The sequence below is a fragment of the Hyperolius riggenbachi genome, chromosome 1 (assembly GCF_040937935.1).
Source record: "Hyperolius riggenbachi isolate aHypRig1 chromosome 1, aHypRig1.pri, whole genome shotgun sequence".
Classification (NCBI taxonomy): domain Eukaryota; kingdom Metazoa; phylum Chordata; class Amphibia; order Anura; family Hyperoliidae; genus Hyperolius; species Hyperolius riggenbachi.
In genome coordinates this window covers 272,887,708-272,902,329 of record NC_090646.1, presented here as the reverse complement: position 1 = coordinate 272,902,329, position 14,622 = coordinate 272,887,708, and the positions used below count along the sequence as shown (strand labels likewise).

The window sequence follows — 14,622 nt, the reverse complement described above, 5'->3', positions numbered from 1 at the left end:
AGGTGGCAGCAGGACCCCCCCAGACATATTTATATGTAGGTGGCAGCAGGACCCTCTCCCCCAGACATATTTTATAATGAAGGTGGCAGCAGGACCCTCCCCCCAGACATATTTATATGTAGGTGGCAGCAGGACCCCCCCCCCCCCCAGACTTATTTATATGCAGGTGGCAGCAGGACCCCCCCAGACATATTTATAATGTATACATCAAAGGTCAGCGCAGGTTTAGAAAGTCATTGTATGTAGGGAATGGTAAATTCTTCACCACAATATATCAAATGCTCAGAGGTAGGTATCCGCCAAACATCAAAACTAGAAAAGGCTTACCAGCTCCCAACAACCCACATTATAAGGTTGTGAAATGGCTCATGTCACAGGTAACGTCCAGGGAACATCAGACGTCGTGAAGATCCAGTGGACATCCGTGTGGAGGTAAAGTTTCAGGAATTTATATAGGAAAACAAAAACGGCAATATCTAAGCGTAACCCGTTTATTTAGATAAAATTTCTTTAAAAGGCAGTAGACATAAAAACGATAACTCACATACGGGGCCCATAAACAGGGAACCCCAGAAGATTAGCGCGCATGTAATGGTCAATCGAAGATCAATAGACAATGGTGCCGCCTGTTACCTTCCCGTAACAGGCGGCACCATTGTCTATTGATCTTCGATTGACCATTACATGCGCGCTAATCTTCTGGGGTTCCCTGTTTATGGGCCCCATATGTGAGTTATCGTTTTTATGTCTACTGCCTTTTAAAGAAATTTTATCTAAATAAACGGGTTACGCTTAGATATTGCCGTTTTTGTTTTCCTATATAAATTCCTGAAACTTTACCTCCACACGGATGTCCACTGGATCTTCACGACGTCTGATGTTCCCTGGACGTTATCTGTGACATGAGCCATTTCACAACCTTATAATGTGGGTTGTTGGGAGCTGGTAAGCCTTTTCTAGTTTTGATGTTTGGCGGATACCTACCTCTGAGCATTTGATATATTGTGGTGAAGAATTTACCATTCCCTACATACAATGACTTTCTAAACCTGCGCTGACCTTTGATGTATGCCTGACTTCTGAACTTTTGGACATTGTTCTTCTCAGCGGCGGTTCCATTGTCCCTTGGCGCCGATATATTTGCTACTATATATTTATAATGTAGGTTGCAGCAGGACCCCCCCAGACATATTTATATGTAGGTGGCAGCAGGACCCCCTCCCCCAGACATATTTTATAATGTAGGTGGCAGCAGGACCCTCCCCCCAGACATATTTATATGTAGGTGGCAGCAGGACCCCCTCCCCCAGACATATTTATATGTAGGTGGCAGCAGGACCCTCTCCCCCCCAGACATATTTATATGTAGGTGGCAGCAGGACCCTCTCCCCCCCCCAGACATATTTATATGTAGGTGGCAGCAGGACCCCCCCCCCCCCTCCCCCCCAGTACATCTATCGCCGCAGCTCACTTGCTCTGCCTGTCTCTATGACGGCAGAGCACTGTGAGCGGGTGAAGAGCCGATTTTATTGGCTCATGGAGCTGTCTTTCAATGTAAGCCGCTCCCATTTGCTTACATTGAAAGACAGAGTCAGGAGCCAATGAAAGCAGCTCTTGACCCACTCTGCGGTCATAGAGATGGCAGAGTGGGTGGCCCAGGTTCCCGACGTGCGGCAGTGACAGTGGTTGTGGCGGGTAAGTGCGGCGATTTGTCATCCGTCGGGATTCCGCCTTTTCTGTACCAGCGGTCTTTGGTCCTTAAAGTGGATCCGAGATGAACTTTTACTCATTGCATAATTGTGTCCCTTTTCTATAGTTTATAGGACATTCCTAAAGCCAAATACTTTTTTGTTTTTGTTTTAATGCTTGAATTCCCTATAAACTAAACAAGCCTCGCCCCCACCCCTCAGAGTGCCAAGGCACTTTCAGACAATAGCAAGGGCTTACAGGAGCTCAGTTTGGGCAGAAGGAGGAGTACATTTGAAATCGGTGCCGGTAGACTTGGGCGCAGGATACAGCGGTATATGGCTGATCCTGCTTTTGCACAAGTCCGGGCCGTTTTAATTACTATTCCCCCTCCAGGCCGCCATGGATAGTGGGGGAATAAAATAATTCGGCTTCCAGTGATTGCTGGAGGCCGAATCATTGTGTTTTTTAAGCAACCTCGGCTCTTCTGACGGAGCCGACGTTACTCACTGAGCGCTGCAATAGGAATGATTCCTATTGTAGTCTATGGAAGCGCCGGCTGCGCCCAAATCTAGCAGTGCTGAAAAGCACTGCTCCGAGGAGGAGGGGTAGGTGTTACTAGCCATTGATTTCAAAGGCAGAGGGAAGAGGGGACTGAATTTACACACAGGAAAGCTGATACCATCTCCAGCCCTTAGCCTGTGACAATATGACAAAAAGAACATGGCAGCCCTCATTGTATCCCAGGAATAAATAATCATACACTTTTTAAACTTTTTCAGCTAGACATGCTGTGTAAACTATCTAAACTTTAGATAAGATATATAGACAAGTTGCTTGTTATAGTTAGTGTTTCATCTCGGATCCGCTTTAAGGGGGCAGAGACCGCTAGTACTTAAGTGGTTAAAGGACACCTGAAGTAAAATTCATATTTATTTGTTTTTGAACAACACCAGTTTCCTTGCTGTCCTGCTGATCCTTTGCCTCTAATACTTTTAACCACAGACCCAAACAAGCATGCAGTTCTGATGTTTTTGACTGAAGTGTGATTGGATAAGCTGCATGCTTATTTCAGGTGTGTGATCCAGATACTACTGTAGCCAAAGAGATCAGCAGGACTGCCAGGCAACTGGAATAGTTCATAAGGAAATAAATATGGCAGCCCCCATATCTCTCTCAGTTCAGGTGTACTTTAAAGAAAACCTGTAACTAAAAAAGTTCCCCTGGGGTACTCAGCTCGGGTGGGAGAAGCCTCCGCATCCGTTCGAGGCTTTCCCCTTCCTCCTGTGTCCCACGGTGATCTCGCTGTGCCCCTCCGAATAGCAGGATGTAAATATTTACCTTTCTGGCTCCAGCGCAGACGCAGTATCGGCTCTCTGCTCGGAGATAGGCGGAAATAGCAGATCGCTGTCGGTCCGCTCTACAAGTCTCCTGCGCCGGGTAGTAGAGCAGACCCAACGGATATCGGCTATTTCCGCCTATCTCTGTGCTGATAGCCACAACAGCGCCCACGCTGGAGCAAGGGAAGGTAAATAAATCCGCGCTTATCAGCGCTTGTCAGGCTTGTCGGGGGAGGATTCCAGGATGCTTTGGGGGAGCCAGAGCTGGACTGCCTACAGCTACAGGGATGGGGGAAGCCTCATTGGGACCCTAAGGTTTAAGAGCAAAAACTAAACAAAAAAAAAGTAATCATAAAATATTATTGTATAACTTAGTTGACTTGCTAAAGTATTCAATTTGCTAAAATATTTAAAGTTTTTCCTGTCTTGTTACTGTGAACAGATTGATTCAGTAATTTATTTCCTAGTACTGTCAGTTCTACCTTTAAGATTGTATAGTTACTGTTTTGTCTAGTCAAAGAAATGTCATTAGAGCAGTAAGATGCCTTTTTGCTGCACTGCATCGTGAACAGCCTTGAGAGAAACCAAAGAGCAGCAAGGGGGAAGTATATTTCCTTTCTCTCTTGTGATTGGCTGCTTTCAGCAAACTCCAGCTCAGCCTCCCCCACTGAATAACATAGGAAGTAGCTGACTTTTAAACGAGTGTACACAAAGCTTAGCATGGGGAACTTTGTTGTCATAAGATTTTTTCGCTTGTTTGGTTGAATTGAAAGGGTTATTGTATGTCCCGGAATATGGGAACAGTAACTGTTATTCTAGTTTCTTGCCTACTTCCAGGGATAGTGTTTGGAAGTTATATTATCAGTGTAGACCCAACAAAAGATAGAAGACAGATGAAACATTTCTGGGAGAGCACAGGATTTTGGTAAGTTCTACAAATCCTAAACTTTTGCGGGTCTTATACTAAATGAATCCTGCTACAGTGTATTTTGCAGTATTTTTATATTATGCAATGCATTCATTTCATTTGTTACATTCTCATCTAAGCATAGTATTGTTTGGTGTGATCTATTAGTTAAAGCAGAAAAGTTTAGGATAAAGATGATACCATTATTTTGCTAACTTAAAGTGTACCATAGATGTAAGAATATAAAAGTTTTATACATACCTGGGGCTTCCTCCAGCCCACTCTGCACCGATCTCTCCCACGCCGTCCTCCCCCGCCTCTTCGTTTGCCTGGTAGAAACGCTGTTGGTTTGGCCATGGGGGCAAGTCGGCGCAAGCATAGTCCGCCCATGCGTGCACCCCGACGCTTATGTAACACCTCTATAATGCTTTAACTGTAAAGAAATCCTCCAGACACCAATCAAGTTCTTTTTAAGAAATATTTGTATTAAATGATATGGATAAAAAAATAGTTTAGTGACAAAACATTCATAAACTTCTTATCTTCAGCCTGTTAGGATCAGGGCTAGTTCAGGAACCATATAAGTAATTCAGTTTATTAGCATTTACTTGCCAGAATTTTCCATACACAGCACTCTGCTATTTGTCACTTCTTCACTGCTGTCTTTTTAAAGTGGATCTGAATTCTTGCATAGGACAGAAGGGAAAGTAGAGAAATGTCTGGTGGTTACCTAGCAACATCCAGGATGAGACAAATATGTTGAATTGATAATTGTGAATGATCACTTAATGTATAAGAAGCACCGCTGTATTCTCTGTATTTTGTCTGCCAGCTGTTGTCACACAATCTCTTCAGACACTGCACTGCAGTCTTCACTCCTTTTCTGTAATCCTGTCACTTGTTGCTCTGTGTCACTCTTGTATGCATTGCTGTCCTGTTGTCTCTGTGTCACTGTAATGTCTCTGCTGTTTTCTGTTATCTCTCTCTGTTACAGGTACATTTTAATATCCTTGTCTTTCTTTCTTATTGCTTACTGTTTCTCTTCTGGCTTATCTCTCCAGTATTGCTGCTCTTTACTGGCCTGTAGCTGTGAGTGGTCTCTCTCCTCTCATGTAATGTCTGCAGCTCTTTTTCTCTTCCTTAGTTCAGTTTCCGGTAAGTGCTTACTTGTCTGTGCCTCTGCCTTGCTCAGACCGTCTCACCAATGGCTGGTCTCTTCCCGTGTCTCTACTCTATTTCCTCACAAATCAAGCGTATTTCTTGCTGCAGTACAGTATAGTATCGTGACACACTTTATTTCTTGCTGCCTCATCACCTCAGTCTCCATGGCTACTTGACTCCTCCCCCTCACTAGCCTTCAACTGTAAAACTCAACTGTTACTTCCTCCCTGCACATGCCCAGCTTCTCTCTCTTCTTTCCTGCTCATGGGCTCCACCTGACAGCACCTGCAGGTTCCCTTTACAGCAGCACTTTCACAAAAAGTAAATGCATCTGTAACCCTTGGTGTGTGTGTCTGTTGCAATGACACACACACAGGGTTACATTTATGCGCGGCTGGGTGTGTCCTGCGCAGTCGCAGATCGCTCCTGGCAACTGGAGCGTGGCTGGTCATGCATGTGCAGTAAGCCCTGACTGGCCAAGCTAACAGAGCTTCTACCGGGCAAATGCGGAGGTCAGCGCGGGAGCGATCAGTGCGGAGGGGGCTGGAGGAAGCCCCAGGTATGCATAAAACTTTTATGTTCTTACATCTCAGGTTTATTTTAAAGTACACCTGAAGTGAGCGAGATATGGAGGCTGCCATATTTATTTCCTTTGAAATGATACCAGTTGTTGTACACTTTCCGAATGTGTACCGGGGAAACAATTCATACACTGTTGTCTAATCAAAGACAGGCCCTATCAGTACATATGTAAGAGGATAAAAGAAGTACTTTTATTAAATGCATTAAACTGTAGGTACAGGACTACACTCTGTAGAGATGTCACTGTAATCAAATAAAATAGCAAACAGGTCACTGTCTGTTACTGAGTCGTTCTTTTAGTGTTGAGCCTATAACACTGGGGAGTCTTTGCCCATCCCCCAACGCTCACTAATAGCTGATTGAACGTGGTGTGGCTATCCCCATCTAGGTCCCACACATCTAAACAAACCTTGCATCAGCCGTATGGGTCGATAGATTATCTGGTGATGCCTGCACAGTGTGTAGCTGTGTCAGTGCACCCGGTATCAGACCCTTGAATACGGAGACAGTGAGGAGAAGGGGGTCCTCAGAAGGAACAGAGATACTTAAAGAAAACCTGAACTGAAAATAAAAGACAAAATAAACATTCACAAGTCATACTTACCTCCGTGTAGTCTACTCCTCAATCTCTTTCTCCTCTCCTGTGCCCTGTTCGTCCACTGTGATCAAGGGAATTCTCTGTCCTCCATTTTGAAAATGTCCATTACCCCATAACAGCTTCCTGGTCAGCACACTGTTAAACTAACATCACCCACTTGAGCCATAGGAAAACGTGGACATTAACTGGCACATCGGTTATCCGCTATAACTGACAGCAACTGATATATTTCAGTTCTAACAAAATGTAGTCAGAACTGGAAGGGATCATTGTCAGAAGATAATGGTGAGCTTCTGAAAGAAACTGATGGTAAGCTAACTATCTAATGTTCATTTGAAGTTACCTCATATGCTTATTTAAAATAATTTTACTCAGTACAGATTCCCTTTAAGAGGTGCTCATAATATATACAGTGCAGCCTAACCCTCAACTGGTTTCACCCTCACGGCTTCATCAGGAGGTGATCAATTGGTGCAAACAAACATATTTACAATATATACATATATGCCCCCCACCACTGTACACGGACAGAGTGTCCCCCTGCACACTGTTAGTAGCCCAAGTCAGAGCTGAAAAACACTGTTCGCATCGAGTTTAAATATTGCAGACCAGGAGTTCAGTCCCACCCCTCCGGGGGGAGGGGGGGGGGAGAATCGTCAGCATCCCGTTATACTATAATCCATATTCCAGTGTGGCAAATAAGCTCACCTGTGTTGCAGTGGGGTAAATACTCCTAGCCCCAAACTCAGTATGCCGCATCTCTATTGAGTAAATCAATGGGTCTCCGCATAGTCAGCTGGCAGGTGACGTCACTTCCACCGGCGTCACTTCCGGTCGGCGCTGTGAGGCCGCGTTGCTATGGAAACCTGGTCTCTCCCTCAATCTGTGGATAGATGGGAGGTGCCGGCATGCATAGACTGCTCCCAGTCGGGAGCTGATTGGTTGGAGCATTGTGCAGAGTAAGCGCTAGCCGATAAAAAGATTATATGTGCAGCTGCGCCAACCCTGTATCATCCTCATTGTCATGAAAACCCGGTCTCTCCCTGTGCCAATAACATTACAGTAGGAGGTGTGGGCGTACCAAGGCTACTGCTAGTAGCGTGCTGACTGGCTGAAAACATAAACATACACTAAGGTCAATCCTGCACACGATCCTATCAACAAAGTGTGCATGCCAATTGCCAGTATGCCACTCAAGGGCTGTGCACTGGCCCACCTAGTGTGGTGAAAAAAGGTCCAAAATGTCCTTACACACGGACATGCCAGACAGCACTAAATATAACCGTGCGCATGCAATCACTGAACCATAAACGTCAATGCACGATCATATCAGCAGAACACGCGCCACACACCTCCCACATCCTTATTTTGTGTCTCACTTGTGACATATCATATACCCTCCTTGCCCCACCTCTGTGGCAAAATCACCCATATTAATACAGTTAACCGTATGCATTTTCCCAGTGTATTACACATGGGCAGAAACGTGTCGGATCCAAACGTCTAGGGGTCAATCAGTATAAAGACCCCCTGGTGATCCACTCATCACTACTCTTTTGATAGTTGTTAGATTGGCACGGGACACACAGTACACTGTAAGGTGGCCCTGATCTATGAGGGCCACCTTACAGTGCACTGTGTGTCCCCTGCCATTCAAACACAACATGGCATCCTCCTCGGCATCACGGCTCTGCTGTCTCCCCACCGCCACTTCTGCCGCCCCACGAGTAGCTGAGACGAGAAAAAGAGAACCACACACACAGTGTGCCCGGGCCATCTCATATATATAAAGAATACATTTATTTATTTAAAAAAAATTTGTATAAAAAATAAACTTCCTGGGAGCAATCATAGCTCAACAACAGAGAGCTCTGTTGGTGGGCAAAAAGGGGGGGGGGGGAGGAATCACTTGTGTGCTGAATTGTGCGGCCCTGCAGTGAGCTCTTAAAGCTGCAGTGGCCTTATTTGTAAAAAAAAATAGCCTAGGGGGGTTTAACAGAGCGGTCCTTAAGAGGTTAATACTCATGCCAAACTCTTCTCCTGATCCCTTCTCTCGCTCTAACCCTGCTACTGCCGCTACACCTAACACTGAGCCACCTACTACTGTTACCACTTATACTGTTACTGCTTTCTCATTTCACATGTGTAGTAAAGGTTTCTGCATTTTACATCTGTGGTAATGGTTTCTGCATTTCACTTCTGTGATAACGGTTTCTACATTTCCAGTATGTGGTATAACAGTTTCTGCATTTCAAATGTGTGGTAACGTTTTCTGCATTTTACATGTGGCGTAGTGTTTGTTTTATTTGATACATCTTGCTAGTTCTGAGTTGGACCTCTTTGCTTTTAGAACTGCCTTCATTCTTCATGACATTCTTCAGATTTTGGTGAATATTGATATGTGTACCGATTGGGGTCAGCAATAACAGATTTCTCTGATTATTGGTGATCTGCAGTATCACCAATAATACAGATGCTATACCTGATTATGTGTGATCTGCAGAATCACCATTAATACTGGTATAGCCAGGACCAGGACAACCAATGTGAGGGTGTGTGTTTGGTGCAACAGTAATGATAAAGATACTTGCTATTCCCAGAGGAGCTGGGAGATATGAGTATATCTATGTAGCACAGGAATACAAACTCCAGCAAGCTGGAGATACATGCAATAGTAATATAGTTCACCCGAGGAGCGGGTGGAACTATGTAACAACGAGTGTACTGATCACCCAAGAAGTGGGTGATTCAGACTGTACTGTAGTCACTATTACCTGAGGGGCAGGTAGAGGTGAAGATACTGTAGTGACTATTCACCTGAGGAGCAGGTGATTCAGATAGTACTGCAGCTAGTAATCTCCTGAGAAGCAGGTGATTCAGACTGTACTGCAGCTACTGTCCACCTGAGGAGCAGGTGATTCAGACTGTACTGAAACTAGTATTCACCTGAGGAGTAGGTGATACTAGCAGAGGATCCCTCACCAGTGACTAACTCACTGGCGAGGACAGGAAGGTCAGACAAGCAGGTTCGGCAACAGGCGGACAGAGACGGTACAGAGACAGGAAGCTAAATCAGAGTAGTATTTCAGGCAGAGTTGGCAACTATATCAGATAGGCAAAGGTACAGAATCAGTGAGCAGAAGAATAGTCAGGCTAGCAGAAGGTCATAACAAATAATACAATTCAATTAGTACTTTAAGCTATCAACAGAATCTGGCTAAGTGTGGATCCCCAGCTCCAGCTGGTTCTAGCACACTTTAGGATCTGACTAGGTCTAAGTGCTAACACGTAGCATATGCAACAGCGGACGGGGAGCAACTGACAGGCAGGTCCTATATATACTAAACGCGATCCATAGCGCCGCCCCAGTCACTCAGCCAATCCTGAGCATAGCTGGAGTCAGCTGACCGGATGATAAGCTTACTCCCCTTCTAGATGCATAAAGGTCCTTTCGCTCGGCGCGCGCGCGTAGCCATTAGTCTATGAGCGATAGAAGGACCAGGCAAAGCACCAGCATGTAACTGTGCGGCGGAAACCGCCGGCTGCGACGCGGAGGTAGCCGCCATGCCGCTTGCTGTTGCGGCAGTATCTCCGCTATCCATTACAATATGATAGCATCATGCAGTTTCTGCAGATTTATTGTCTGCACATACATGATGTGAGACAACCTCATCATGGGGGAAATTCTGCTTTGGTGTGTGTGTGTGTGTGTGTGTGTGTGCGTGCGTGCGTGCGTGCGTGCGTGCGTGCGTGCGTGTGTGTGTGTGTGTGTGTGTGTGTGTACACGAGAAATGCTGCCTTATTATGTGTGTTTTGAGGGGAAAAAGTCTAATTACGTTTAGAGTCACTTTTCCTGTGTTTTTGAAAAAACTCAGGGCCCTTTTGAGTTACCCTTATATTACAGCTGGCTACACACACATCATGGCCATGCTAATTTTTACTGCCACCATGTCATGGCCATTTTTCATGTTTACCTTTGTGTTTGGTGCCCTGGATCTTTTAGGATACTAGCAACGCCCCTGCCTGAGTACATCTCTGTTTAATCTGTGTTCACATTTTCACTACTTATTACTCCTGGTACATATCTATAGATGTCGTTTTTTTTTTTTTAGGGGGAACAATCTACAGTTTCTTTGGGGCAATTTCCCCCCGGCCCCAATAATTATTTATCTTATATCAATTTTAACCCTTTTCGACTGACAGGGGATCATTCTCCCCTGCTCCTGACCAGGGGCGTAACAATAGACCCTGTAAGGGATGCCTTTGCAGGGGGGCCCAGAAGCCACAGGGGGCCCGTGGGGGGAAATGTTTGAGAGACTGACAGCTAAGGGCATGGAAAGAAAAACGCATTCTGCTCTCGCACCATTGTTATATTGACTGCATGTGTCCACCACACAGATAAGGAATCACACACACTTTGGAATTTGTACACTGTCCTTGCTCCCTAGGGTTCGTAAAAAACATTTGTCTCACACTGCAGCTAAGTTCTGATGACATCATGTACAACGTTACAAACAAAGGAGTCACAGGGTGAAAAAAAAGTTGTAGACTGTGCCTTATCAGCAATCACTCCAAAGAGATTCCTAGATTCTTATCACACACAGGCTAATGACCTTATGGCCTCTGATTACTTTTACAACACAGCTGAGTGGGTAAAATTGATGTCTGACTGTCCCTGCCTCATTAAGAGCTTGTCTCATACTGAATCCAAGATCCCATAATAACAGTATCAATCAGTGACATTCTGAATATTTTGCCAAAGTTACAGTGAATACTATATCTTATGTTCAGCATGTCATTGTTGTTCCTCCATATAGCATGTGGTCTCATGTAGTAAAATAATACGGCTGTGTGTGTGTATGTACTGGGAGCAGAGCTGCGACTAGGGACTTGTCAGCTGCAAGGGGCTGGAGGAAGCCCCGGGTAATTAGATCTGGGGGATAACATAGATTGCCTGAGGTTTCCTTTAAAGGAGTTATCAGGCAAAAAAAAGAGTTTCACTTACCTGGGGCTTCTACCAGCCCCATGCAGCCATCCTGTGCCCTCGTAGTCACTCACTGCTGCTCCAGTCCCCCTGCCGCTAGCTAGTAGCTAGCTAGTAAATGTATGTGTTGATGTTCCTGCATCAGCGGGAATGCGTAAAAATGTACGCAATGCGGCCCGCCGACCCCTAGGTTGGCAAAAACGAAGCTAGCTGGTGGCGGGGGACCGGAGCAGCAGTGAGTGACTACGAAGGCACAGGATGGCTGCATAGGGCTGGTAGAAGCCCCAGGTAAGTGAAACTCATTTTTTGTTTTTGCCTGATAACTCCTTTAAGTCTGAGTGTTTTTATCTGCATGGGGAAAACACATTGGTCCTCAGTTTATTTGTGCAGAAAGCGAGGGGGGTGGGGGGCCCCATCCAATGTTTTGCAGGGGGGCCCAGTGATGTCTAGTTATGCCCCTGCTCCTGACCTTGAATTATGTCCGACAAGGAGCAATATGGCTTCCTAAGTCCGACACTTTGGTCCACTCCTGCACCACGTAACATAAAATATTATGTGATTGCTTTTGGGCTCCCGCTGTCTGCGCCGCAGATGGACTTAGTCCAACAGGGTGTCAGGCTACTCGGGTTAAAACGTTGTATTAAGCGCAACACTTCAATCCCCTCCAGCACCTACCTGCCCCATGTAATAAGATATTATGCTGTCTTGTGTGCATTGTAGGATGGAGCTACAGCGCATGCCGACACCAGGTCCACCCCCTCCCTGATTGTCAAATCATCTCCTTGTACTAATACGGGGAAGTGGTGCATAAGGGTCATGGAGATCACCCACATCTCCGCTGCGCAGCAGCTCCAAATGAAGGTGTTCTTGGGGAGGGACGTAGGTCATCAGAAAAATATATTATTATTATTATATATTGGAAAGGGTTAAAGGAAAAAAAGAAAAACAAAACACAGTATTAAAACACTGTATTTTTTAGTTTACACCCATCATAGTTTTGAAGTTTAGTTATTTTACTATGTAGGCAGTGTGGTTTCAAATGTGGATTTAGTTATAGGATGTGCAAAACAGTATTTTTATTGTAATTGCATTCCCTCTATTCTGTCCCTATTCCATGTTTATCTTTTTAGCATCCCCATTAAAGTGTTCCTCCATTATAGTTTTTCATTTATAGCGGCCTCCCATTTATAGAATTATCTATAATGTGCCCATTATCATTCCTTTCTTATATATAGTAACTTATACTGTATGGCCCTGTGTTGTGCTCCCATATAGTGACAATTAATGTGTGCCCCCTACAGTAGCTCCTATACTATGCATCCCTTATTATGCTCTCTATTTTGTGGCGCCAGCACTGAGCATCCTAATTGATATCCCTGGTGGTCTAGTGGTTTCCCCTTTATACTTTTTTTCCCTGGTTTAAAGGGTGGTCCTCCTCCCTCCCTTGTATCTTTTGCTGGTGGTCTAGATGTCCCCTTCCTCTATATATAATTTCACTGATGATCTAGGGCAAGGGTCCCCAAACTTTTTCGGTCAAGGGCCAGGTCAACATACTTCAGACTGCTGGGGGGCCAGAGTATACATAAGGTGATGTAGAAAAAACATTACATTGTACCTATGTATTGTAGACAGGTATTGTAACAGCCCTAATGTCTCCCATTTAACCAGAACATTTTAACATTTATAGATAGTAATGCTCCCCAACTCAGCAAGTGCAGTTATTATGTCACCAACACAGCAAGTGCAGATATTGTGACCCTAACATAGCAAGTCATATGTGAGCCATAATGGCACCAAATAATGACACCAAATGGCATGCAAAAGCCTGTAGCACAATCCGAAGAAGTCTTTGTGGGCCAGGCAGTGAAGCATACCCAGGTGATAACCTGCCATCCAATTGGACAACAGTGAATGATTGGAAGCCAGTGAATGACTTCTTTCTGACTTCCATGTGAAAGGGTGGTGTCAGCACTGCTTTTCTATATGTGGGCTGTCAATTTTTAAAGATGCAGTGGTCCGCATCTATAAGTAATACATTTTTTGTGTAGGGGGCCGGTAAAAAAGCCTCGGGGGGCCGCATTCGGCCCGCGGGCCTTAGTTTGAGGACCAATGATCTAGGGCCTAGGTTCTCAACACCTGGTACCTGATTCTGCTCTATTTAGCTTTCTGCTTCTTATATTCACCCCTATCCTCTTCACAACTGAGAGAAATAGTCTCCATCACTATCCAGGCCAGAAAGCACATCTATCCTCCTAGTTCTACAAGATGACTTTCAGTCACTGATAAACATTCACCAATCTTTCTCTACTGCAGAACAAGTGCATTGCCCCAATGGAATCATAAAAGGCATACCATCCATTTACAACCCAAATTATTAGTGTGTGTGTTTACTATATCCTGTTCCTTGTCTTGTCCAGGTGGTTTTCACAGGTGGTATAAAGACAGGAAGTGTAAATATAAAACTATATTGGTAATCAACATAATGAAATAAGAATAAAAAGGAGAATAAAACTCACATTGAGGGCCCTGAGTTTCAGGACTCTTTTTCAATGAAGAACACCCTAACACAAAAGCCAAATCTGATATTGGTGTTGCCTGGGGGAGTGAGCAGATCACTTTTTGCATTGCTGATTGTCCCTTGGCAGATCACATAGGCTTGGAAGGGATTTTGGATACTTACTGCGTTTTGAGATCCACAAATACCATTTTACACATCCAGAGCATTTTTTAAAGACATTTTTTTTATGCCAAAATTGTCAGTGAGGCCTTGTTCACATTTTGTTCCGCTCGCGTGGCCGCTAACGGGCTGTTTTTGAGGCGTCTTTTTTTTTTTTTTTCGATTGCCAGCGCTTGGGTGGGCGATTCATTTTGTGCTTAGCTGTTTTCTAAGCATTTTTTCCCAGCGGTTTTGTAATTCACCCCCTGACTCAAGTCAGGAAGTGAACTCTTTGATCCAGAATAGAATAAATGCCCTGTATTTCTTCTTAAAAACGCAAACGCAATTGCTACACAAAGCAATTTTGTGAGTGTTTTGCGTTTCTCCTATACTTTCCATTGGGGCAGTATCGCCTCAAAAATGGTCCATGCACCGCTTTACTGAATGGACAGCGCACGACCTGCGCTGATGCGAACCTTCTCATAGACATTAATTGCACAAGCGTTTGGGCGATTTTAAAAATCGCCCGCGTGTTAAAAAAAACACAAAATGCCTACAGTGTGAACGAGGCCTAAATGTTCATTTGCAAACTCGCATAGTATGGTATGAGTTAGTAATAAAAAAATATATATAATCTTTAACACCCCCACCCTTCCTTATTCCCTTCCCATACTGGGGTTAACTCACTGGCATCTTGAAAGTATACTG

The 14,622-nt window shown here is 44.6% G+C and overlaps 1 protein-coding gene across 1 annotated transcript in view; it reads left to right on the top strand.

Moving 5' to 3' along the window:
* Positions 1-3,717: 3,717 nt before the first annotated feature.
* The window catches only part of IDUA (alpha-L-iduronidase), a 179,132-nt gene continuing 168,227 nt past the window's right edge, over positions 3,718-14,622 (top strand). The window contains exon 1 of the mRNA XM_068233576.1: positions 3,718-3,951. Coding sequence (XP_068089677.1) covers positions 3,809-3,951 — 143 coding nt within the window. The 5' untranslated portion in view covers positions 3,718-3,808. The remainder of the gene's footprint in view (positions 3,952-14,622) is intronic.